This window comes from Mesoplodon mirus (genome assembly GCF_964341445.2).
Source record: "Mesoplodon mirus genome assembly, chromosome: 4".
NCBI classification, from domain to species: Eukaryota; Metazoa; Chordata; class Mammalia; order Artiodactyla; family Ziphiidae; genus Mesoplodon; species Mesoplodon mirus.
Window position 1 is genome coordinate 4,782,642 of NC_138979.1, and position 27,532 is coordinate 4,810,173.

The window sequence follows — 27,532 nt, forward strand, 5'->3', positions numbered from 1 at the left end:
AAAACACCTTTGTATTGAAGTACAGTTGATTTACAATGTTGTGTTAGCTTTGGGTGTAAAGCACAGTGACTCAGTTATATATATCAAATTCTTTTCCATTATACGTTATTACAAGATATTGAATACAGTTTTCTGTGCCATACAGTAGGTCCTTGTGGTTTATCTATTTTATATATAGGAGTTAAAAACACTTTTTAAAATGTGTTTAGTTTATAATAGCCAAGACATGGAAGCAACCTAAATGTCCATCAACAGAGGAATGGATAAAGGAGTTGTGGTACATATACACAATGGAATATTGCTCAGCCATGAAAAAGAATAAAATAATGCCATTTGCAGCAAGCTGGATGGACCTAGAGACTGTCATACTGAGTCAAATAAGTCAGGCAGAGAAAGAGAAATATCATATGATACTGCTTATATGCAGAATCTAAAAAAAAATGATACAAACGAACTTATTTACAAAGCAGAAACAGACTCACAGACTTAGAAAATGAACTTATGGTTACCGGGGTGGGGAAGAGGGAGGGGGATAGTTAGGGAGCTTGATATTGACATGTATACACTGCTATATTTAAAATAAATAACCAAAAAGGAAAAAAAAGATAATAAAAAGCTTACCCCCCAAAAAATAAATTTTAAAAATGTGTTTATATTTTATAAGGATTCTCAAAAATGGTTTATACTACAAACATCATTTTTACACAAGACAAGAAAGATCTATGTGATACCCTTTTGCGCTTTCACTTAAACCAATAATAGTTCAACTTTATAGAGAGTTTACTATGAGCAAAGCACATACTAGATGTTGCAGGTTATTATCTAAATAGCCAGTAATTGCTAATAATAATAATCTAATAAACTTTATATACGAAGCATTTGCTTAGTGTTTTAGATGTATTATCTCAATCTTCTCGACAACTGATACATTCTGTTATTATTCCCATTTTACAGATAAAGACATAGAGATAAAGGAGATAGATAAACATTCTGGATATTTTCCTCATTCAGAACATGAAGAAATGTTTCATAAAATGAGAAGTGAGAAGATTGTGTCATTTAATGAGAGTAAATGTTAAGCATCCATTCTCCTTACAAATTGAACAGTTATGTTGCTAAAATTAGAATTCTCCTTCATTCTCTCTCCTTTTCTTGTCTGATTTAAGCACACAACTTGCTACTTTTAGCCTAAGGCTGTAGCAAATGACACATCACACCACAAGGCAGATTCAAGAAGATTGTGATCTTGTGTACCTGAATTTGAATACATGGTTACACAGTTTTCATCATCATTTGCAAAATTGGGTTCACCTGTGGCCCAAGCCACATAATCCACTTTGCTTCCGTCCATCCAACTGGAAAAGAAAATTCAGCCGTTTAGCAAAAATCCAATCAGAAGAGTTGGCTACAGCCTAGTGGTGGGAACAGGCAAGTCAATCAAGATGAAGACAGCACAGCATGCGAAGCAAAGAGAAGAGAGGTTTCTAGAGAGAGCAGCAGGAAACCCCCAAAGGTCATCGGTGCTCCCCCGGGGAACTGAGATCTCCTGTAGTAACTGGATGCCTGGCTCGTCTGCCTTCTTTTCTCTTCCTGGAAGAAGTACTTCTAGTCTTTTTTTTTTTTTTTTTTTTTTTTTTTTGCTGTACGCGGGCCTCTCACTGTTGTGGCCTCTCCCGTTGCGGAGCACAGGCTCCGGACGCACAGGCTCAGCGGCCATGGCTCACGGGCCCAGCCGCTCCGCGGCATATGGGATCCTCCCAGACTGGGGCACGAACCCGCATCCCCTGCATCGGCAGGCGGACTCTCAACCACTGCGCCACCAGGGAGGCCCAGTACTTCTAGTCTTGATGTGAGAGAATAAATGGAGATCCCAGTTACCCTGGAAGTGGACCAGAAGTAAACATCCTCCGATAGGACTTCTTAGGCATGAGTCCCACAAAACAAAACCACCCACAGAGAGACGGAGAATACAGTTTCTCACTGGGCCTCTTCTCTGATTTTCATGTTTACTCTGGTTTCCCCTAAGGTAGGTGAGCCAATACTCATTTTCATAAATTACGGAAATTCGGGGGCCGTTCGTTAGCTGCAAGGAGACCAGGAGATCACCAAATTCGACCCTCTCATTTGGAGGATGGTTAAAATGGATGCTTGTCCAAAGGAGCATCAGACATTTCTGATCTTTAAAAATAATGAGAGTGACTTTGGGTCTTTCTTGCCAAAAATGGCAATAGCAGTCACATGGAACGTATGTGGTTAATACATCTACGCAGGAGCCAGGAAGACATACTTGCTCTTCAAACTTAAAAGAACGTGGGTACTAATGAACAAGGAAAGAAACCCCCCAAAATGTACTAATTTCCTCCCTCCTGCAGCTTTTGCTGGCCCCTGAACCTAATGAAAAACAGTATAGTCATTCCTTTGAAGGGAAAGCATTTCAGGCAGTTGAAAGAATACTTCAAAGCAGGGCTCCGAAAGCAGCAAGAGGGGCAACACGAAAGGCCCCTTTGGTTCTAGGCACCAAGGACAGTCCAAATGGGAATAATTTTTCAAATAAGTTCAATATTCGTATCTGTATAATACATCTTCCTAGCAGACGATTTACTAACAGTTGATGACCTCCTGAAGCAAAGAGAGGTGACATTTTGTAAGATTCAATCAGAGTCTGAGTTGTTTGAGATTTATAACATTGAAGTATTTAACAGGATTTTTAAAAATTGGTTTTTGTTTTTAAGACGCTTTGTAGATTGAGAGCCCAGCAGGATTTTTTTTACATTCATTCAGCAGAACCAAAGTCTGAAAATCACTTTTTGGTGCTCATCAGAGCACTGTCCTAAGCAAAGTTGTTTTATTTTGATTTACTTACGTAAACTTTTTATCCAAGCTGATCAATAAACCAATAAAATATGCTGGCTGTGCATCATTCCTGTTTACCTAGAACATGGAAGTTTACATATAGTTCAATCTGTACTTATATGATAAGCAAATTCTTAAATAAAACCTACAGATTAATGAGGCAAGCTATTTGGGGACTTTTCTAAGGAGGCATTCAGACAGAAGCTTTGTTGTATATTCAATGGTTTTCATAGAAATAAAAGGAAAAATATGCACATTATATAAAAACCTGCGTTTATATAGCAAATACCTTAAGACATTCTCTGTAACATCAGATGCCATTAGTAATTAGACACTATTAAAGACGTTCTTTAAAACAAAGTAGCCATTTGGGATTATGTGTCTAAGGAAAGACTTCTTCACCCACATATATACTGGTGCAGTATTAGGAAATATCCTGAGAATTTCAAACCATGGTATATCTACGAAGATGGAGATAACACTCCAATACCTTTGTGATCAAATGAATTTTTATTCTTTCGTTACTGTAGAACTTATTTTTTTCCTTCTCTCCCTCTTACCTCCTTTCTGGAAAACAATAAAGATGCCATGAAGATTTTTAAAGAGAAAGATCAAGCCAAGGACGCTTGGAAAAAAACCAATTATACCTTCGCTGTTAGCTGACAATTTTGGCACAACCAAAAAAGAGTTTTATATGAATAACCAAGCTGTACTATCTATTAACCAAGAATCTGGTTAAGATTAAGACATAAATTATAATCAACTTGCACTAAACACAAAGGGTCCAGGATTGATATATAACAACTAGTTACGAATGATAATCTTTGAAAATCAAATGAGTGAACTCAAAGCCATCAAGTCTGGATTCTCCCAAAGCCCAGGCTAAACACTGTTTCTGGGTTCTCTGATTCTCCACTGAATACTCCAGCAATCAGGTCATTCACTTCTGCGATGGCCAATACCCAGCACCCCTGCCCTGACCCCTGACCTTAGGAGGTTCAAATTCAGCACATAATTGGAAAAGGCACCATGGGGAAGCAATCATAGACATTGTCTTTGCTTAGCACATGTCACTGTTCCATTCTTAAATTAATCATATTCTTACATATTTCCATAGAAACTTCTTTTCACTTTCACTTCGGATAGAAACAAGATCACCAAAATTCCTCTTGCAAAATTCTCGTGCCTTGTCCATGGTTTCCTTCTCTTTGCTAAAATAATACTGGTAGTCTTTGTAAATAGCCCACCCATCGTCAGTGACTGGTGGATCTGAAAAATTCGTGAAAAAAAGGTGATGAATTTTATTTAGACAAATTCAAGAATCTGGTATGTATGCTACACCAAAGTGAAAAAAGCAGAGTAGCCCTATCAGAGGTATCTGAAACGCTGAGAGCTCAGAAGGAGAAGGAAGTTGATGCCAGTACAGACTGAATCACCTAAATCCAAATATCTACTTTCCACTAACTCTGTAAAAACTAGTTACTTTTCTTCTCAGCTAAGTTCCATGGATCATTATTGGGTAAAAGAACTCCCAATGTTACATTCATCAATAGGAGCTGGAATGATTGACATACACGCACCCATGATGTTTTAGGTTCAAAGAGTGGAAACTGTGAGAAAGCAGCTTTCATCTTAATCTAACAAAGAACTTGTAAAAGATGGACTTGGGTGCTTCAGTGTGTAATTGAAGAACCAAGGAATTCAGGTCCCAGGTGGGCTCCAAAGGCTTTTTCCCAACTATGGAATTCTATGGTTCTGGGCTGAGTAAAAGCCCCAAAGATGCCCAGGTCTTAATCTCTGGAATCTGTGACTGTTATACAGAAAAACGTACCTTGTAGACATGATTAAGTTAAGAACCTTCAGATGGAGAGATTACCCTATATTATCTGGGTGGGCCCTAAATGTAAATCATAAGTATCCTTACAGAGGGAGATGTGAGTACAGAAGAAGGTGGTGATGTGACAAACAAAGGAAGATGCTGCACTGCTGGTTTTGAAGATAAAGGGAGGGGCCGTGAACCAACAAATGCAAGGAATGCAGCTCTAGAAGCTTGTGACAAGGAAGTAGATTCACCCTTAGAGGCTCTGGAGGGAGCATGGTCCTGCCTATCCCTTGATTTCAGCCCAGGGAAACTGAGTTCACACCTCTGACCTCCAGAATTGTAAGGGAATAAATGTGTATAGCTTTAAGTCACCAAGTTTGTGGTAATTTGTTACAGCAGCCATAGGAAACTAATACATGAGGGCCTTGGATTTGATTCATGAAAGCTGAGAAGTGATATTAACATGCCTTATGTCTGTGCATGGAAGTATCTGTCTGGAGGAGTAAATCCAAACTTTCATGACATTCTCAAAGATACTAAGAACCTCTTCTCTCCACCTTCCTAGGGTAAGGTTTTTTGTTTGTTTGTTTTTCCATTGAGAAAGGAAAGAGGAAAAAAAGGAATCTATTTCTATCAATATAGAAATCAGGAAAAAAAGGAAACACCTACTGTCTTGAGGAGCTGGGGTTGGCTCAGGCTTTGGTGTTTGTCCTGGAAAACAAAAGAAAATTAGGTATAAACGGTGCTTGAACTTGTGCTATTACATATCCTTCTTGTTTCACTATTTTCACGGGTCAATATAGCTAAAAACTTAACTGTTCTCTCTTTCTCTTCCTCCCTCCTAATCTTCAGTTCTCCTATCAGTTGTAGGGAAGAAGAATAAAGAGAAACAGAATTAGGAGTTAAGAGTTAATCAGATCAGGTCCAGCAATACCACCAGAAATTGGAAGACAGTTTTTTAGGCCCAAAAAGTAATGTCATAAAAAAGAAAGGAAATAACATGAGTTTTGGAATCAGAAAGTCTAAGTTCAAATCCCAGTTTGGGGTTTAAATGTCTTACCCTTAACTTTCTCAACTGCAAAAAGGAGTTAGTCACATATGTAAAGAGATGGGGTAAAATATGAGAGTTACTTGTATTTAGAAAGTGCTCAATAGATGTTAGTTTTACAGTGGTGCATCTTATAATGAGCTGTGAAAGTACCTCAATTTTCATTATTTGAAACCATTAAATACGAACTATTTATTTACAAAATATAGTTTCTTCAAAAAACTTATTCTTGGGGCTTCCGTGGTGGCACAGCGGTTAAGAATCCACCTGCCAATGCAGGTGACATGGGTTCGAGCCCTGGTCCAGAAAGATCCCACATGCCACGGAGCAACTAAGCCTGTGCGCCACAACTACTGAGTCTGCGCTCTAGAGCCCGCGAGCCACAACTACTGAGCCTGCGAGCCACAACTACTGAGGCCACACACCACAACTACTGAAGGCTGTGCGCCTAGAGCCCATGCTCCGCAACAAGAGAAGCCACCGCAATGAGAAGCCCATGCACCGCAATGAAGAGTAGCCCCCGCTCACTGCAGCTAGAGAAAGCCCGCCTGCAGCAACGAAGACCCAACGCAGCCAAAAATAAATTAAAAAGAAAAAAAAAACTTATTCTTACTAAATGTTTGTTTTATGAAACATTACATAAAATATTTTTCTTTCCAAGTAGTTACTAATACTTGGACTTTGCTGGAATCCGATAAAAGGACTCAAGTTACTTAGCTTTTGGTTTAATGAATTTACCATCTGTAAGAACAGAGCTACTAATAATACAAAAGGAAATTAGTCTTTGGTAGCTAAGAGACTTTTAAAGAAAAACTGGCCACTATTTATTCCTCCATTCTGAAAACACTGTAAACACTCCTCTAAGCAAGAGTAAGGAAAATAAGCAGACAGACAGTAGGAGAGCGACACAGTATCTTTAGCGATGGAGCTGGAACAGTAGCCAAGGATCCCCGACAGCAGGGGGCGACGTGGTTCCATTTATCTGTCCACAGAGGAGCAAGTGATACATATTTTGGTTCAAGGGTGGACCTGTTTGTTTATCTGAAAAGAATCTGACTTGGACATGTGGAACTTTCTGAGTCACAAATCATGACGGATAAGTATGCATTGATCATTTGAGGCCATCAACAACATGGTGGGTCTTACAGCATCAGGGGCCTCAGAATGGTGCCAGTTCTTTGATTGAACACTTCCTTGAGAAATCCATAAACAGCATATTCAGACTGAGGGAAACTTTCACCTATTGGATGACTAACGTGGGTAAGAGGGTAGAAATGCCCAGACAGAAACTGCACCCTCATTACTCTGCTTACAAGGTAGTACACCTACCCACTCCTGTGCCTATAGGACCTGAGCAAGACCCGCAGCTCGTGGGAATTATTTTGGAGGACGTGACTCTGGTCCAGGATTCCCGGGTGGCCTTTTGATCTTCTGTGCCTTTGGAACATTTATCTGTGCTCAGCGACTTCATTCTTATCCTGTGAAATGATGGCCCCTGCCAATTCCCTTATTTTGTTATTTTGTTTGTTTGGTTCCACAGATAAAGGGAAGATATTGGGATCACTGGAGGTTAGTTCTCCAATCTGAGATAAAGGAGAGGACAGATCATCATACCTTTTCGTATGTGGCAGATCCAGTTGTTAAGATGTTCACAGTTAATATCGTTCCAGGACATACCAGGGTCACCTTTCAACTCACCACAGTACTCAACATTTTGATAATTATTAGGTTCTCCATAAGCCCAATTTTCATATGAAACCTATGTTAGAAACATTACATTACAACCATTAGCCATTTTTATCAGGCCAATGCCAATCAACCATCCAAACACAAAAGGAAAGATGTTTACATTTTTTAATCACTTCAGTTTTTTTCCACAATAGGTTTGCTTTGCAAACAAGTTTTATGAACACAGCTGGGAAAGAAATAGCTGTCATTACATGGAAACTTCTGAAGTCAAATAGAGTATGCTATTAAGTATTATAAAATTTTCTTTCCCCCTTATTAAATAGAATGGATCCAGGTCCATGAAAGTGGGATTTGTATACAGAAAAAACCTGGCAAAAAGTTCCACTTCTCAGTATTGGGAGTTCCTCAATTTATAACTCATTCTTAAGGGATAATATTTCATTGTGATACTGGAAACTTTCTTTTTACTAGAGGGGTAGGAGAGAGAAATATAATTAGTTCTCCTTACAGAAGAAAAGACTTATGAAATGTTACTAAGGAAGCTACCAAACGTTGCCAAAATGAACAGTGGAAATAAATGGAGGGCTGGGATTAGGTCCTCTACGGAGTTCTCAGAGTGGAATCATAGCCCACAAGGTTTTAGAATAAGCATCATGATCTATTTTCCAGAGATCTAAATATAAAATCCACGTTAACAATGGAGCCATCAAATAATCCACCCTACGGAGCACCTTGAAAAGCTGCTGGTGGGTTGGGACAGGAGGTAGAACTGATAGTACACAAAATCACTTCCTGTGATGACGGCCAGCACGTGCCACAGCCTCTCCCTTCCCTGTTCCTGAGAATGGAGAAGTCTGACAAAGCCTAATGGTTTCTAATGGAGTATCCAAAGTTGTTGCCATACCTCCTAGTCTATAAGAGGTCATAAAACACACAATTTTTAAGAAGTTTAGCCACTTGCATACCAATTTGGCATGAGAGAATGAAGACATTATTTTATATCAATTAGAGGAATGAGTTTCCTAATTTTTTTTTTCATGCAGTCCACCATGTTCCACCTTGGGTGAACAGGAGAAATGTACTGGGACAAGGGGCAAAATAATGGTTCTAAAATAGCATTCATTTTGCGTCGGAAAAGGTCTCTAGCTCTCATAATAACCCATCTTACCAAAAATTTGGAGTAAGCCAGAAGGTTAATATCAAAATAAATGCATGATAAAGTAAGAAAATGATCTGTTAAGTCAAATTACTCACAGGAGATCCATCACTCCAAGTAAAGCCCTCAGAAGGACTTCCATATGTCAGTCCCAACCAAAACAGTTCGTGGTAGCTTCCACTAGCTCTGCAACATACAAGACATAAAGGTAGCTTATGAACCAAGTTTGGTTACCTCTGAGTCCTAATCAAATTTGAAAATGACCCCCAAAACATAAATTAGTTAGTACACAGGTAAAGGGATTCAATGACTAAATGTAAGCTTTATGCAACAGTTGTGCATTTTGGTACAACCTGTAAATATCCTGAAAACAAGCTGCTGTTTGAAAGAACTGTAAAGCACTGGAAGATACTCATTCATTTATTCATTTAATAATATGTACTGAGTGTCTTATACGTTTATAGAGCAATTCATCACAGGATTTATATCTATAAAGTTAAAGCATTTAGAAGTGAAATGAAATCAAAAAGTGCCCACGGATTCAGGATATGATATATGTATCCAAAGCAGCATAAGGAGCCAACAATTTTGGAAATATGAGAATTTTCTCAACATCATTAACACCCAACGGGTCAAAGGAAGGAGTATTGTATAGAAAAGCTACTTACGTTATTAATCGCCATATTGTTTGCTGTTCTTCCTTATTATTGATACTAGCTAGATCTCCACCCAGAGCTCTACAAAAATCTCGAGATTCAAACCATGTTTTCTTCTCATGTTTTCCTTTTGTAAACAGCTAAAGGTGATACAGATTCAGAATTTATTTTACATTTCATAGCTTATCAAACCAAGAGAAATAATCTACTTTTGATGAGATTTCATTTATAGAAAAGCAAGACATTACAATGGCCCCAAACAATGTAATTCTCTTGGCTGAAAATCAATTTATGAGTGAATATTTGGGTAACAAAATTTGGGGGATGATTTTGTTGAGAAAACCTTAGAAAATGAACTTCCTTTATAGAACCTGGAAAAGTCAGATTAAAAGCTTTAGGCGTATGGGTTTGGCATACAGCTTCTTGTAGAAGATAGGATTAATTTGGTTAAGTGTAAAAAGTGGCATTGAGATGGAAGAGAATGAAAAGAAACTTGATATAGAGAAAGTAAACATGAATTTAAAAAATTTAAGGGTAATAACCTCTCTAAGATTGAACCACAGTTTGTTATCCTGTTTAGCTTAAACAGTGAATAACCCAGCAGCCTTCCAACACTTTGTTGTTATGTTCTTAAAACTGCCTTTTCCTTTTTCCTTATGGATGTATATTTTAACAACGATTGGAGAACGTGTCATGACTGACACTTATCGGGGAGAGCATCTATAAAGATGGGATATAAGCGAACCTAAAGCTAAGATTTATAGAATTTAGAGAATATGTCGTATTATCCACAGTGATAGTATGGGAAATATCCATCAGGATGCAAACAGTAAAGGAGTTCATTGTATCCACCAACTTTTATAATTTTCATTCATTATTTCTCATGAGACGTGGTCCCCACCATTGCAGGCTTGTAGAAAAAGGGATTTGCTTCCAGTGGACTATGGTTGCCCAGTTGTCATAGAGCAACACAAGGCAATCTTCACCTTGACCTTACTTGAGTTATCTGGATACAGGTAACTTGAGCAACTTTCCACTGCAGTAATTCTCAAGACTCCTGTGAATATCTCAACTTGTTAGATGGTGATATAAGATTTTATTTTCTTCAATCAATTTACTAACAGCTGAATTTTATTACTAATTCTCACATCTTAATATGTACAAAGATGGTCTATATGTTTTCAAACAAACCCTACCCCAAGCACCTCTAAAACCATAATTTCTAGGGAAGCACATATTTGGATTCGTTGTACATCCACCTGGATAACATCTTCTGGAACCCCTGGTTCACTTCCCAGCTCTGGAGAATTCTGCTCCTTCTCTCAAAAATTCTGCAGCTAATCTCCATAGCCTGCCACCCTCAGGTGGATGGCTGTGCATAGGCCGAACCTGGCCTTTGTGCAATAACTCAAAAGTTTCCAGAGGCAGCAATCAAATACCTGATTGGCTTTGTATTAGTCCTCAATCCATTTGTAAAATCCTCTCCTGTCTTGGCTCAATATGTTCCCTTCTATGTAAATTATGCTTTTAGCTTTGACTGGCTAATCTGGATTGAACAGCTAATGAGTCTCTGTTGCTGCTAAGTAGAAGTTACCAGCTCAACTAGCCCTTGAGTGAGAGGAGACTAAACAACCTCATTCTGACACGTTAGTAACTCAGGTTCTTCATCAGCTTTGTGTAACTGTCTTACAAAACATGCCAGGGCCATATGCCTCAAAGGACTGAACAAAAGAAGTCCAGAGAACTGGCCTTTAGAGACTACGTCATTAAGTGGTAGATAAGTACATTGCTATATTTGGCTAAACACAACCTTCTCTAGAAAGAATATGATTTACAAGAGAGAAAAAAACCCCAAATGCTTAATTCACTGGGGTATGGGGTATGTTTTTTGTTTGGGTGAGCTTGACTGCATAAGGAGAAAATGGATGGTCCAGTCTAGGAATGTCCTGGTTGACAGCAGGATATCTAATTGTCACTTACAGATCACTGAACGGCCATGTGCCCCTACGGGAAGTCTTTCATCTCCCATCAGGCATAATAATCAGGGGTTAAATCAGAACAAGGGAGTATTCTCTCTAGAATTCCAGTGTGACATGATCGCAGATTCGTTTGTCAGTTCACTTAGCCTAAAGCTTGGGCTCCAAGGACAGAGCCAAAATGGGAGGCAACAGGCTAGCATGGGGGGGAGAAGAAATTTTCATTAAGATAAAGAGAAGTGCGAGCTCATACTAGGGCAAGCAAGCATGGGAGAGAGGAAAGACGCCAAGAGTGGGAGGTGAGGAAGGCAAAGCAGGCGAAGAAAGGCTGCTGCGAGTTGTGTCTGTGGCATGGGCTGTGCTTGCTGGTCTCAAAGCAACTGGTCCTTAGCAATCCACCCAAGGAGAGCTCCTTAGAAACAGTGGATGGGGGCTTCCCTGGTGGCGCAGTGGTTGGGAGTCCGCCTGCCGATGCAGGGGACGCGGGTTCGTGCCCCGGGCCGGGAAGATCCCACATGCCGCGGAGCGGCTGGGCCCGTGAGCCATGGCCGCTGAGCCTGCGCTCCACAACGGGAGAGGCCACAACAGTGAGAGGCCCGCGTACCGCCAAAAAAAACAAAACAAAACAAAAAAAACAGTGGATGCCCAAGCCCCCTGTCAGATCAATAAAATCAGAATTTCTACAGGTGGAGCCTGGGCATTGGTTTTGTTTCCATTCCTTAGGTGATTCTTTAGGCTGAAGCATATCCCAAATTCTTTAAGAGCTTAGCAATTGAGACTTACCTTGAAACACAAGCTTGTTTTACTGGAGGTGCCCCAATCCTCTGGACATTTGGGTTCCGGGGTGGTTGTAGGCTCTGGTGGGCGAGTTACTCCTTCTGCCCAGTGTTTGCACACAAATTTTGCCTTTTCTTCACATCTCAAGACATCCCACAAGCCCCCTGCAACCCCAGTTCTCATGGCAACACACCCGGCTTTCCGTCCTGCAGGTAACAAAGCAGAATTCACTCAACAAGGGATTGTGAAAGCCAGCTGTGTTCACAGAAGACAGTTCAAACCTGAGCCTCAAGCTGTGGGATCAAATCTACATGTGACGAGAAAATGTAGAGGAGAGATCCTGCAGCATTTGGCAATTGATTTGTGCTATTTTTGAACCATTATTTACCTTTTATTTGTGTGGCCTGTATCCCCAACTGAATTATAATCTCAAATGTCAGAGTTTTGGTAACATTTTGTATTTCTAATATCTGGCAGGGTGCCCCCCTCAACACAGACATTTAACAGTACAATAGTTTTAGTATGATAAAATTTACCATAATGACAAAAATAATGTTTTGTGTTTTTTTTCCCAAGGAAGTTGATTTTTTTGAATTTATTTTTTATTTTATATCGCTGTCTAGTTGATTTACAATGTTGTGTTAGTTTCAGGTGTACAGCAAAGTGATTCAGTTATACACATACATATACCCAAAAATAATGGGGTTTTGATGTTTCTTTCTTTTTAAAAAAAATTATTTAAGATCTGTTATTTTTCCCCCTGGGGTCCATGTAGATATCTGAGAACAGAAGTTCTTTGGACTTCAAAATGAGACACGCCTGAGCTAGAGATTTTAGATCAATTACTCAACTACTATGAACCCATTTCCTCGTCTTAAAATGCAAATACTGCTACCTACCTTACAGAGTTGTGATGCATGCCAGCTTTAATGGATAAAAGAGTACATAAAAGACAGTGTGGACTATACTAAGCTTCATGGTTTGAAGCTTTCTGTTTTACCGTCATCATTATTTCAAAATAGTAATTAAGATAGAGCTTTGGAAACATTAGGATTCCTTGCTGCTAAGATGAGATAGTCTTTGATTGCTGTCCTTTTAAAGGCAGTAAATGTTTAGAAGTAACTCTCAAAGTTCTGGGGAGGTATATTTTTCCCAAAATATTTTCTGTAAGATTGCTAATTCCCTATGACTCTGGTTTGATCCATTTTTATTCCCTAAGGATGTTACAGGATTAATCTCTCAGAATCCTACTGCTAAATGATCAACACCAGTGAAATTAAGGAGTTTTGCCTGGAGAGTAAGAATTACCACCCTTCAAAAAAACAAAAATGTGCACACGCTCTTAATATACTGCCCTGTTCTTTCAAAATAAACTGAAGTCTTACTATTTTTCAGAATGTTCAATAATTTTAAAAAATCACACTATCCAAATTACTGATCTCTTTTCCTTATTGACAGCTGAGGATACAAATTTTTAAAACTTCTGAAGATTAGGACTTATTAGGCCAAGTAGTTAATTTGTGCCCTTAAGCTATATTATTCCTTCTTTAGCTTTTTATCTAGGCACAATGAAACACTTGCTATAAGGATGTTGAATTTCCTAAATGCAGTCATACTGAATTACGTCATAGGCTAGACACCAGTGCATAAAGAAAGCAAAGAATCTTTCAGAGTCTACTTCAGAAACTTCTTATTAAAAAAGGCAAATCAAAATTTATAGGGAGGGAGGGTGATCTTAGTGCAAACAGCCTGGATTTGGAAATTACAAAGATTAGTCTAAATCCGTGCTTATAAATTTTTCAAGTTCCAGTTTCCACCTCTTTACAATGAGGATACTTAAACTTACCTTGCAGGTTTCCTATAAGGGTAAAATTAAATCCAAGGCATATAAAGGGCTAAACGGGGTAGCCCATTCAAGATATTGAAATAATGAGTTCCACATAAGCACTAAATCTTGTTCCAGATTTAGCGCAGTCATAATTCTATTCATAGTTACATTGAAAAGCTTTATATCCCTTGAGGACAATTTTAAGTTCTCAGAAGTAAGTTAACCATTTGGAATCTTTATGACCATTCAGGATTTCATCACTGTTTCATAAATACTTCAAATAGAGCGGTACCAGATAACCTAGCAGTTTTCTCTTCCCTTTTTTTTTTTTAGACCACTGCAAACTAATGGGAACATTTTTAAAAGAAAAAGCAAAAAGAGAATGAAATATAAGATAATAAAATCTAAAGAGCACAATTAATTTACATACATAAGTCTGTTTGGAAAGGTGCCGTGAAGGAATTACAGGCTTGGCCCGATAGACGACGTGTAGGGTAAATGGAAACCCAAGACCAAAGTGCTGGGACTTCCCTGGTGGTCCAGTGGTTAAGAATCCACGCTTCCACTGCAGAGGGCAGGGGTTCCATCCCTGCTTGGGGAACTAAGATCCCTCATGCCACGTGGTGCGGCCAAAAAAGAAGAAAAAAGAACACAGATTCTTGGTCCCCTCACCAGACCACCTGAAACAAGACCGAAGCTCTGAACATACCTGGCATATCTGAATTCCAGTGGGTGAACTGAACCCCTTCCGCGATGGTCCACTGAAAAGTTCCTTTGTTTTGTACATCTGAAAGTCCTATCCAAAAATATCTTTCAGGCCTCAATCCAACCAAACTAGTCAGAAAGGCTTGTTCATATCTTTAAAAAAAAAAAAAATTAACTAAATTTTAGAAAAATGTGAATTTTTCTAATTATCCACATGAAAAGTACCTCAATTGTATGCCTGAGCTATGCTTTAGTTGGCAACTCAAACCTATTGTGTTCTATTTACATGTCATTTAAATAATGCAAATTTTCACTAAGGAAATGTGATCTTCTGAAGGAAACATATCATACAGCTGATTGAATGAAATCATTCAAATGCACCCAAACTATTTTCTCTATTGCTCACCAGCCCTTCTGCTCCTCCTAAAAGTGAAAGAGAACTCTGAAAACGCCAAGGAGAAAACTATCGCCTTTTAAAATACATTGTTTGAAAATCAGTCCACTGTTCAAATATTTCAAATGCTCTACACAATTCTTGGTGAAGTAAGTGGAGAGGTGGTAACATGATCGAGGACAAAACAATTAGAAAATCTGTGTGAATTTTCCCCTCAATGTCATTCTCATTTTTCAGCTCTGAAACAAAAGAGAAAATTATCAAGAAATACAGAGAACTAGAGATTCAATCTCTAGAAAGAACTGGGAGCAGAATCACAAATTCCAGCGTTTGCTCTCCTCTGGATCCCATCCTTATATTTGGCGTAATCTGGTAATAATACAATGTAGTTGGTAAGGCAAACCAAATTTGTCTTAATTGATAAACAGACAATGACGCAGCAACATATGCAAAAAAATATCTCTTTGGAGCAAAAGAAAAGTGATGTCCAAAGTTTCCAGGAACAAAGGGAGCTGTAGATGGCTCCAGCGAGAACAGAGAGGGCAATGGAGAGAAAGCCACAATAACAGAACATTTGTTTGACCCTAGTCTGAATAATGTCATTCCCTAAACTGAACAAACCAAAAAAATTAAAAAGGAACAGCTCAATTTTTCTTAAAGCCCCAAAACCAAATTGAACCACAGAGTTAGTGAGTTCCTGAACACAAGTATCACAGAAAACACATAAAGAAAAGCAAACTTAAAATAGAAAATCTAGGGAAATCTCTATTCCAGTAGACCCAAAGACCAACAGTACAGATCAGAACATGCTCCCACAGTACTTAAAAACGTATAGCTCACTTCCAGGTCATAAGATAAAAATTATCTATGTTCTTATTTTCAGAGGTTAGCATTGTATAAGGGTGTTACAATGTATCAGACATTTAATTATACATGAAAAAAGAATGTTGAAAAACAAGTTCTTTTATAAAAACTATATGAATTCTATGACATCTTTCATTTTGTCAAAGAATTTTTAATATCAATAGCATCCTCTACATTTTATTGGGTCTGCGTTGAAAGGTCAATAAATATAACTTACTGTATTAAAACTCAATAATTTTTACCTATTTAGTTCCAATCAGATGGACATTTTTAAAATTTTATTTTAAGTTTCTTCTGTGCCTGATCCAGTACTTTGCAAAAAGCAGGAGAAAAATAAATACTAAAACCTAAAGAAGGATGGGACTCTAGATGTTAAAAGTTACATAAAATTCTCTGTGTTCACATCATTTTCTGGACCTAATAATCTAGTAAACCTAGCAAAGCAAAGCAAAACAAAGAATGGAAGACTGGAAAGAATGAATAAAATATTCAGTAAGTCTCTCTGCCTTTTTTGTTGGAGGTGGTAGTACAGATAGAGAGTTTGATTTTTGACATGACAAATTTTACTTACTATTTTTGCTTTAAAAATTTTGAGATCTGCTACATTTAAAAAAAGTTAAAAAAGATCTCTCATGGAGCTCAATATCAAAAAAGCAAACAACCCAATTAAAAAATGGGAAGAAGACCTGAATAGACATTTCACCAAAGAAGACATACAGATGGCCAAGAAGCACATGAAAAGATGCTCAACATCACTAATTATTAGAGAAATGCATAGGAAAACTACAATGAAGTATCACCTCACACCGGTTAGAATGGCCATCATCAAAAAGTCTACAAACAGGAAATGCTGGAGAGGGTGTGGAGAAAAGGAAACCCTTTTGCACTGTTGGTGGGAATGTAAATTGATACAGCCACTATGGAGAACAGTATGGAGGTTCCTTAAAAAACTAAACATAGAACTATCAAATGACCCAGCAATCCCACTACTGGGCATATACCCTGAGAAAACTGTAATTCAAAAGGACACATGCACCCCAATGTTCACTGCAGCTCTATTTACAATAGCCAGGACATGGAAACAACCTAAATGGCCATCGACAGACAAATGGATAAAGAAGATTTGGTACATATATACAATGGAATATTACTCAGCCATAAAAAGGAACGAAATTTGGTCATTTGTAGAGACGTGGATGGTCCTAGAGTCTGTCATACAGAGTGAAGTAAGCCAGAAAGAGAAAAACAAATATCGTATATTAACGCACATATGTGGAATATAGAAAAATGGTACAGATGAACCTATTCGTAGGGAAGGAATAGAGATGTAGAGGTAGAGAACGGACATGTGGACACGGTGGGGAAGGGGAGGGTGAGACAAATTGGGAGATTAGGTTTGACATAAACACACTACCATGTGTAAAATAGCTAGCTAGTGGGAACCTGCTGTATAGCACGGGGAGCTCAGCTCGGTGCTCTGTGATGACCTAGATGGGTGGGATGGGGGTGGGTGGGAGAGAGGTCCAAGAGGGAGGGGATATAGGTATACATATAGCTGACTCACCTGCTTGTACAGCAGAAACTAACACAACATTGTAAAGCAATTATACTCCAATAAATAAATAAATAAATAAATAAAGTTAGATCTATAAACAACATTTACCAGAGCATTAGCAAACTGTTCTGAACATTGTTTTATGGTACTAAAAGTAGCAAAATATTTTATTGTGTTTTCAATGAAGAATCCAAATAAAAACATGATTTTTAATGCTCCTATGTTTACAAACCATACTTCAAGATTCAATGTAATTTACTCAGAAATTTAGAGCACATTGATATGCTTTTTTGGAAATGGTTCATTATTTGATACATTTTTTTTAAAACATGAAAATAGTTGCATACCTGTCTTCGATAGTTGTTAGGTAAGCCTTCTCATTCACACAGGTTTGGTTTGCTTCTGTAAATGTTGAAAGTGTGTGTCCAATCAAATAGCAGTAGAAGCCATGTCTTTTCCAGCCCTATTGATGTTATGAAGCAGATTATCATGCATATTTATGATATAATATTATCTGAATAATTCCTCTATGATGAAACACAAATTGATAAATAATAGAAGTGTGTAAAGAACACAAATATGAATAATTTGACATGCAATGAAAACAATTTATGTGAATAAGGAAAACAGGAGTGCATTGTTCCTCAAATGGCAATTATGATACAAAATGGGGTGAGGGGAGTCATTCTCTCCACTTCTGATGCAACTTCCAACAAAAATGATTTGTGACATGTTTACCCAAGAAACTGAACAAAATGGCTAAGATCTCAGTTTTAGAATAGGTAACTTGTTATTGAAGAATAACAAGCCTAGTCACCTATTGAAGCCAGTAGTAGATAGTGAGTATAAAGCTGTACCATCTGGTCACAGGATAGTACTTATCAAACTTTTGGCAACATGATTTGATGTGCTTCCTCTCCCACACTTCAAACACACAGAAATAAAAGCATGCTAAATAAAAACATAACAATAAACAGAAAATCCATACTAGAATTTGGGAGAAAGAAGGGGAAATCTCCAAGTATCAAAAATAAATACTAGAAAACTAAAAAGCTGGAATGGAAAATGCACAAGCTGAGACTGTAGTTGCCTGGTTATGTATCAGACCAAGATTAAGGTCCTAGAGTCTAGGGGCTGGGGTATTAATGTCCATACAGATTAGGATATTTGGCCATCAGCCCACCTGAGGCAGGGAGATAGAACTGAAGTCCTTGTGTAAAGATGATACCCACTAAGGGTAGCCCCTCTTTGAAAGGAGAGCGAGAAAACTCCCCCCACAGGAGGAGGAAATGACAGAGATTCTTGTCACCTGCCTGGGGTTCTGGGCGAAGGAAGAAAAAAATTCTTCTGTTTGAAAATAAATACCAAGTCCGTGCCATAGATGGGTGCCAGTCCCAACTTTACACTACCCACATTGCATGAGAATCTACAGCCCAAAAAGTACAGTATAAAATGTAGTCTACAGAAGGAGAATCTTGCAGGCACTTTGAGAAGTAAAATGTAAAACCACACGACAGAAATATTTCCATAATCCAGGTCATCTAAGACTATGACATTTGAGGGTCAGGGTGGGGATGGGATGGGGACGAATTCACAATCAAAAATTATAAACCATGTGAGAAAAATGTCTCATTTTAAGGGAGAGTCAACAGTTTAACATAATAAAACAATCTGGAAAAAATACAAAAAGAAGCATGTTGAGATGATTTAAGTGACAAAAGAAGAAACAGAATCAATGATGAAAGATCAAAATATTATGAACAAAGAACGAGAGGATTCAAACACACACAAAAACGAATTTCTAGAAAAGAAAAATATGAAGTTAAAAACTCAATGGCCAGATTAAATATAGAAAATATGGTTTCAGAAAGATTAGTAAATTGACTGAATGTAGAAGAGAGATGAGAATAAGAAAAGATGTTTTAAAAATCATATTGATAGAAAATATAAATGATAGAATGAGAAGGTTGAAAATCAACCTGAGAGAAGTTTCAGAAGCACTGAATAAAATTAATGACTGGTAATTTTCAAGAATGGAAAGATACAAATCCTCAAAACGAAGAGGCACACTCAATACCAAATGGAACCAATAAAATAAATCCAAAACTGAACATATTGTACTTACAGACAGAGAAAATGAGATCTTAAAATCAATCAGAGAGAAAATACAGAGCATCCACTTTTTAAAAAAAGAAGATTTAGTCTAGTAGGAATTCCAATGGCAAAAATAAAGGCCAGGAGAAAATGAAATAATATGTAAAGTGCTGTCAGAAAACAGCTATCGATCTAGAATTCTAAAATGACCTGCCTAAATTACATTCAAGAGATTTTCAAACAAAGACAGAGTTTTCCACTCCCAAATCCCAGGGAAAGCACTTCTAGAAGATTTACTTTGGCAAGAAAGGAAAGCCAAGAGGAGCAAGTGGACTAAAAGTCTACGCTGAGCAAAGAAGTCAATAAATGTCGGTAAATCCAGGTCTAACTGCCTGGACAAATAGCAAAGATACCTAATTGGTGGTGGGAAGTTGAAGAATGGAATAGTAATAAGATCTGTAGTTTAGTCAATAATATTGTATCCATGCCAACTACCTGTAGTGATCATGTACTCTGGTTAGAGAAAATGTTGTCATTGGCTGAAGTGGAGTGGATGATACAGGGGAATTCTCGGTACTCTTTTTTTCAACTTCTTGTGAGTCTAACATTACTTCAAAATTTGAAAAATTTTGAATGTTTGAGTGGAATAATTAACATTCATTTTGTTCATGAGGCAGAGAGAGATATTGGTTAACTTCAAGTCAGGAATGCATGTTAAAAATATAAGGGGGGGCTTCCCTGGTGGCGCAGTGGTTGAGAGTCCGCCTGCCGATGTAGGGGACACGGGTTCGTGCCCCAGTCCGGGAGGATCCCACATGCCATGGAGTGGCTGGGCCCGTGAGCCATGGCCGCTGAGCCTGCGCGTCCAGAGCCTATGCTCCGCAACGGGAGAGGCCACAGCAATGAGAGGCCCACGTACAAAAAATAATAATAATAATAAGGGTAACAATTTTTTTTTTTTTTTTTGCTGTACGCGGGCCTCTCACTGCTGTGGCCTCTCCCGTTGCGGAGCACAGGCTCCGGACGCACAGGCTCAGCGGCCATGGCTCACGGGCCCAGCCGCTCCGCGGCATATGGGATCCTCCCAGACCGGGGCACGAACCCGTATCCCCTGCATCGGCAGGCGGACTCTCAACCACTGCGCCACCAGGGAGGCCCACAATTTTTTTTTTAAAAAGTAAGAATGTATAACTTCCAAACCCATACAGGAGGAAAATGGAATAAATATATTCAATAGAACCAATGTCATGCCCATGGTCCATGGTTTCAATTCCACAAAACTGGTGTTTACCAGTTAAAAGCCAGAGTTCCTCAAATTAGATTAAAAATGAAAATGCAGGTATTTATTTATAATAGCCATTCCTAAAATATAATGACACATAATGATTAAAAGCAAGCAGCTGGAGAAAGAGGTTCCAGGGAAATATCACGCAAAAGATAGTTTCTGTGGCAATATTAATATTATTTAAAATTGACTTTATGATAAAAAAGCATTATTATGAATGAAGAAATAATTACATAGTTGAAGGACTGATTCACCAAGAAGATATAATACAGATCAAAGTACATAAATCAAGCTTGATACAATTACAAGGAGAATATTTTGTCAAGCAGACAAAATATTAGAAATATAGAATATCTGGATAATATAATTGCTAAGTTTTATCTAGTCACCATATATAGACCCCTGAACCCCCAGATCAAAGATCATTCTGTTCAAGCACAGATGGAATATTTATAAAAACTGACTATGAACTAGATAATGAAGAAAATCTCAACAAATAACAACAAAAACTTTATATGAGCACAACGCAGTGAAATTTAAATCAACAGTAGCTCCCAATTATTTAGGAACTAAAACACAAACAAAACCCCATCACTACCAGCAAATTCTACCACTATGAAAGCACACACATACACATTTCTAAATAATTCATGGGTCAAAAAAACCTTAATGGAAATAAAAAATATTTATAATTTAATCATATGAAAACACCACATAACAAAACTTGGTGGCTGGTCCATGGTTTCAATTCCACCTTTTATTTCTGTAAACATTTTAATACACAGTCACTTTAATGTCATATCCATTAATTCCACCATCTAAGCTCCTGGTGGTATGTTTTATAATTTTGGATTTCACACTCATCTGTGGGATTCCCAATCAGCCTGGGAAGTAGGACTTCTGTATAAAGAGGATTTACACTTGCGTCTGTCAGACATCCAGGAATATTAGCAACTTGGGACCATTTCATGTTAATTTCTTAGATCAAGGTTTCCCCTACAGGTAGCAATGAATTGAAAACTGAATCCCAGATCTTTATGACAGAAGGCCTGGAGTTTTGAATTCTCAGAAATACCCCTACACCACCAAGTACCCAGGCCCAGACAAAAAAACTATTATCTTCCTTTGCTGACAAGTGGATTTTTTTCTAGACTTTCCAGTGATTTGAGGAAATCAGTGCCTAGAGCATGTGTTTTTAAACAGGCTAAATTAATATCTCTGAGTTCTTGCATCTTCTCCTGTTTAGTTAGAAACATAATGTTTATCTTTTAAGATCACTGAAAGCATAATAACCACACTCAACAAACAGTTGGCTGATATTTTCTTCTTTTTCTTATTTAACCTAATGATTAAATTGGATTTTATCATAATAGACATGACAGTTCACAGAAAAAATATACACAAAATTTTGATTGTGTAGAAATAATAAAATTTGAGGATTGGTTTATTACTTATAGAAAATTACAATAATAGACAATCTCCTGTACCTGCCTATGATTAGGCAAAGAATATGTAAGAGTACTGGTAGTGAAACCAGCGGTGAAAGTGTACTTGGCAGGAGACTCGGGTTCTAGCCTTACGTCTGTGTGACTCATACAAAGTTATCACTTCTCTGGGCTGAAATTTCCAGGACACAAAAATTAAAAGGGGGTTTTCAAGCATCACTAAGATCCTTTCTGTCTATCACATTGTATGATTTTCTGTGTTTGCTCTATTTTTCTTTATGGTTTACTTGTTCAGTACTCAATTATGTTTCATGAATTCTGGTGTTTGCTATGATTTGATCACAACTTGACGCTCTTGGATAGAAAATCAGTTGCAACTTTATTTTTATCCAAGAGAAGTGAGAAAGGAAAAAAGAGGAAGATGGGCAACTCAGCGATCAAACAGGAAAATGATAACCATACATCCCGTATTTTGCAGCTTCTTTACGCTTTTAGAAACAGTTCCACAGAAATCACTTACTTTAACCTCAAAGAAAGATAAGACCTGCGGGGAGGTATTACTAACTGTGGTGCAGGTGAGAATAAAGCACGATAGGACTGCATGGTTTGACTTGGTTTAACTGACTTACTACCTGGTACTACCAACTAGAGCCTAGACCTCCTGCCTCCCAGACCCTCAGTAATCTACTGAGAAGACTCCCCACCAGAAACAGGCTCACCAGAAATATTATAAATGGAAAAAATGACTAAGGATTGTTTGCTATCTGCAAATTAAGGTTATCCACTGGAAATGTCCTTGATGACCCATAGCGTCATAGACTACCACTACCTGTAAGGTGAAGCAGTTGGCCCCTATTATTAAGTACCTTCACAGACAAAAATAAAGCTATCACATCATATTTGCTGATTTGAAACCACTGCGTGCGTTCTGTACTCACTCTCTGGCAGCCTGTTTCCACTTCCACTATTCCTGGAGTTTGGGCTTGTGATTTCATCTTACAGATGTAGCCAAGAGACTGTTCACAGGCCCGATCCGCCCAGTACCCATCCTGCAGAAAGCAAAGGAAAAAAAAAAACAACAACTCAATGATCATCAGTTGTTTGGTGCTATTTCCTCATAACTGCACCTCTGAAAAGGGAAATAAGATTTGAGGTTATTAAGAGAAAAAGGTATCTATGAAAAGGAAAGGTAAATGGACATTTTACCAGGCAACTGCAAATTTGACTTTGGCTACAAAGATATAAAGAGATTGTAGCCCCAGTATGTTTTTTATGTCTTTGCTGTCAAGCCACTCTGGAGGGGGATCTAGAGAGAAACGAAAATTGCTCATAAGCCCTTAAGAAATGGTCCCAACAGAAGGTTTACCTCCTCATCCATCCTATGGGCAGCTGTTTTCAAGTTAACTGAGTACATGTAAAGCCACCCAGAAAGAAGGCCCCAAGCAACATGCCCAACCTGAAAACACACCTGAAACCAGTTTTCTTCCCTCCATTCCTCCCATTTCTATTGATGAGGGTCCCCCCCGAGCTAAGGTACCATATTTCACTCTACTTCAAATTCCACCCTTTCTGCCTTCCTTAGAGATTTCACATTACAAGATTTCTCTTCTCCTTCCCTTAACTGCTAAACACCTTGTAAAATGTTTTCCATACCCACTACAACCTGGTACTCAACTCTTCAGCCAGTGTAATATTTGCAGATTGCAGATTAGGTTTGGCTACTCCCAGGCTAATGCATGTTTTCTCATGGCCAGTATTTTCCCTACACACCCCTCTACCTCTCCCTCCATGCTTTCAGCCATACTGTCTTTTGAGTTCCCTACAAGTAGGATGCTCTCTGGTCTCCCCTTCCCAGGACACACTTCTGCCTATTCTTTCAATAATTAACACATACTCTTTTCTTTTTTTTTTCTTTTTTTTTTTTTTTTTGCTGTATGCGGGCCTCTCACTGCCGCGGCCTCTCCCACTGCAGAGCACAGGCTCCGGACGCTCAGGCCCAGAGGCCATGGCCCACGGGCCCAGCCGCTCTGCGGCACGTGGGATCCTCCCGGACCGGGGCACGAACCCATGTCCCCTGCACCGGCAGGCGGACTCTCAACCACTGCGCCACCAGGGAAGCCCCATACTCTTTTCTTAAGCTTTCAATTTATCACCATAATAACAACCACAATGATAAAAACAGTAGCTAATACTTATTGAGCAGGAAGTTCGGGCCAGGCACTGTGCACGTTATACACCTTAACCCATTTAATCCTTATACCCACCATATGAGCTGGGTATGATTATGATTATTATTATTATTTTACAAATGAGGAAATAAGCCATGCATCAAAACCAAGCCTCTTAACCACCATCTTCATTCTCTATTAACAAAAGATTACTTGATGATATACTTCAGTCGCTGAGTGATATTTAAGACATGGAAGCCATTTTTTCATATTTGGCACCTCTTTGTAACCTAAAAAAAAATCTGTAGCTCTCCAAGCACAGACTCTAGGCTGTTGGACCCAGAGTAGATCTAGCTAGGTCTCCATCCACTCAGAGCAACCAGCTAAAAGTAGGACCAAAGCTCTGAATTGATTCATCAAGCCATGTAAAAACATGTGCCACCACCTGTGGAGAAAAGGGAACCCTCCTACACCATTGGTGGGAATGTAAATTGGTGCAGGCACTATGGAGAACAATATGCAGGTTCCTCCAAAAAACAAAAATAAAACTACCATATGACCCAGCAATCCCACTCCTAGGCATATACCCAGAGAAAACTATAATTTGATATATGCACCCCAATGTTCATTGCAGCATTATTTACAATGGCCAGGACATGGAAGCAACCTAAATGTCCATCGACAGAGGAATGGATAAAAAAGATGTGGTACATACATACAACAGAATATTAGCCATAAAAAAGAACAAAATAATGCCAATTGCAGCAACATGGATGGACCTAGAGATTGTCATACTGAGTGAAGTAAGTCAGACACAGAAAGACAAATATATATCACTTATATGTGGAATCTAAAAAAAGTGTACAAATAAACTTATTTACAAAACAGAAGCAGAGTCACAGATGTAGAAAACGTATGGTTATCGGGGGGAAAGGGGGAAGAGATAAATTGGGAGATTGGGATTGACATATACACACTACTATATATAAAATAGATAACTAATAAGGACCTGCTGTAGAGCACAGGGAGCTCTACTCAATACTCTGTAATGACCTATATGGGAATAGAATCTAAAAAAGAGCGGATATATGTGTATGCATAACTGATTCACTTTGCTGTACAGTAGACACTAACACAACATGGAAAATCAACTATACTCCAATAAAAATTAAAAAAAAAACAAACTTAGAACCAAGCATAGAAATGATATGAGCGTTCGTTATTGGTTAATTTCATCTTTGAAATGAAAGTTTCTGTCTGTTGCTTTTCTAGTCCTCTTGAGAATTTGGGTGTGCCAGACAACTGAGAGAGACTCAAAAAACTGAACCTGAATTCTCGTTCAACCTTGATCTATGTCAATTCAGTAGAATAGAAACAATGGAAACAATCGTAGGTAATAAGTGGGATGGAAGGAAAATTTCCCTGTGGCTTTTGCTAGGTATCAGTAACTAAAGTTGGCTTACTTTGCCTTTCATCACCACACAGTCTTCCTGCCTATTGTTTTCATGACTTGGTTCTCCACGAAGCCATTTGGTAAATGTTACAGGGGCTCCATCACTCCATTCAAAGTACATTTGAATCTTGATGTCATTTAAGCCAATCCATAACTCATCACTTGGCTCTAAACAGGAAGAAAAACACAGAAGTCATTTACCCAAAGTTTTCTTTCTAACCATCAGAAGGTTATCAGGAAAGGAAGACCCATTCTTTATCAACAACTCCCTTGATATTATCACTATCATGAAAGACCATCCTCTTGAGCTTTAAACGGATCTACCTCTGTAGACTGAGATGTCAACTACATTTTATGTTGTCAATTTTAGTTTAAAATGTGTAATGTATTCTTCACATTGTGGATATGACTGTATTCTTTTGTTGTGCTACTGCAAATTCTATCTCCTGGGAGTTGTTAAATGGAAACTGAAGTAGGTCTATCATTATCCTCTATCTTGTGAAGCTGCTTTTTTGTTATAAATAATTTATCATACCAACCACACTCATGGTGTGCTGGAAATATGGTAGCTTATTTATATATAAATCTATTTGACTACGATTAAATCTTATGAATGTTTTAAAATAATAAAAATTAAAAACCACTCCTATTTTACTGAAGATGTTATCAAGAACATTCTAGGTGTTTCTGTTAAAGTTTAATCACTGTAATAGGAGTGAAAATGATCCATACAGTGAGAAAATATATAAACTGAAGGGTTGGGCTGTCTTCTGGCATTTAGCACTTATTTATTAGTCTATGTATATGAATGAATCTGCCACCATTTTCACTATGAAACACCAGAAAAACCCAAATAACAAACAAAAGTTAAAATAAAAACAACCAGGTATAGATATAAAAGATGATCATTCTGTTTTGAAAATTCTATGAAGAGCATTATTGATTTTATCAGTAGTTTTAATTCTAAGAATTCTAAATATCATAAGTAAAAATGGGACAAAATAGAAGGCCTGAGGTCTCATGACTAAAATCATACACATTTCCATATTTTAAAAATCGAAGGAATACACAATTCAATATCTATTTAAGTTTCATATGTTCTTTAAACAGTTAAATAAAATTACTTGCCAAAAGTTTGTAAAGATGACGTTGTAGTAGAAAATGAGAAATATGCCGCATTGTATAGGAATTTCCCTAAATGGTTTAGTCTCTTCCTCCTAAAACTGTCACTCATCTTTGCTTTTGGAGAAGTCCCTGACTGGCCTGGTGCCAGTCCCAGCAGATGTTTCCAGCACCATGAAACATGAATGGCATTGTCAGGATGACCCCTTTTCCTTTCACTTAATCTGGCAGATCATGTTCTTTGGGCAGTAAATATAGGCTCCAAAATGACCTCATGTACCCCTCAAGGTTTTTAGGTTCAAGACCAATGAAAACCTAAACTCCCAAGTCCCACAATTATAATAAAGTATTAAGAGTTTCTGATAAACATTTTTCACACTAAACTGTTCTCCCCCCCCCTGTAGCTTTCGTAGGCACAAGCTTGATCCGACAAAAATATATAAGATGTGAGCATAAAGTTGTTAGACGGACTTATCAATCTGTTAGGGAAGCTGTCTTTGTTGATGGAGTCATAACTTATATGTGTAGGTCCCAATTTATCCACTGTATTTCCATGATTAACATGAAAGATATCAACTCAACTAGCTAAAAAAAGGTTTTCTAGGCTTCTGACTTAGAAACAATAATTTTAATTTTATAACT

The 27,532-nt window shown here is 38.0% G+C and overlaps 1 protein-coding gene across 1 annotated transcript in view; it reads right to left on the minus strand.

Moving 5' to 3' along the window:
- MRC1 (mannose receptor C-type 1) overlaps positions 1–27,532 on the minus strand; it is a 98,224-nt gene that overhangs the window by 30,560 nt on the left and 40,132 nt on the right. The window contains exons 8-19 of the mRNA XM_082617051.1: positions 25,779–25,936; positions 23,086–23,196; positions 17,671–17,786; positions 14,515–14,663; positions 11,984–12,183; positions 9,237–9,364; positions 8,667–8,754; positions 7,338–7,482; positions 5,345–5,386; positions 3,959–4,122; positions 2,864–2,931; positions 1,255–1,355 (exon numbers count right to left, since the gene is read on the minus strand). Coding sequence (XP_082473177.1) covers positions 1,255–1,355; positions 2,864–2,931; positions 3,959–4,122; positions 5,345–5,386; positions 7,338–7,482; positions 8,667–8,754; positions 9,237–9,364; positions 11,984–12,183; positions 14,515–14,663; positions 17,671–17,786; positions 23,086–23,196; positions 25,779–25,936 — 1,470 coding nt within the window. The remainder of the gene's footprint in view (positions 1–1,254; positions 1,356–2,863; positions 2,932–3,958; positions 4,123–5,344; positions 5,387–7,337; positions 7,483–8,666; positions 8,755–9,236; positions 9,365–11,983; positions 12,184–14,514; positions 14,664–17,670; positions 17,787–23,085; positions 23,197–25,778; positions 25,937–27,532) is intronic.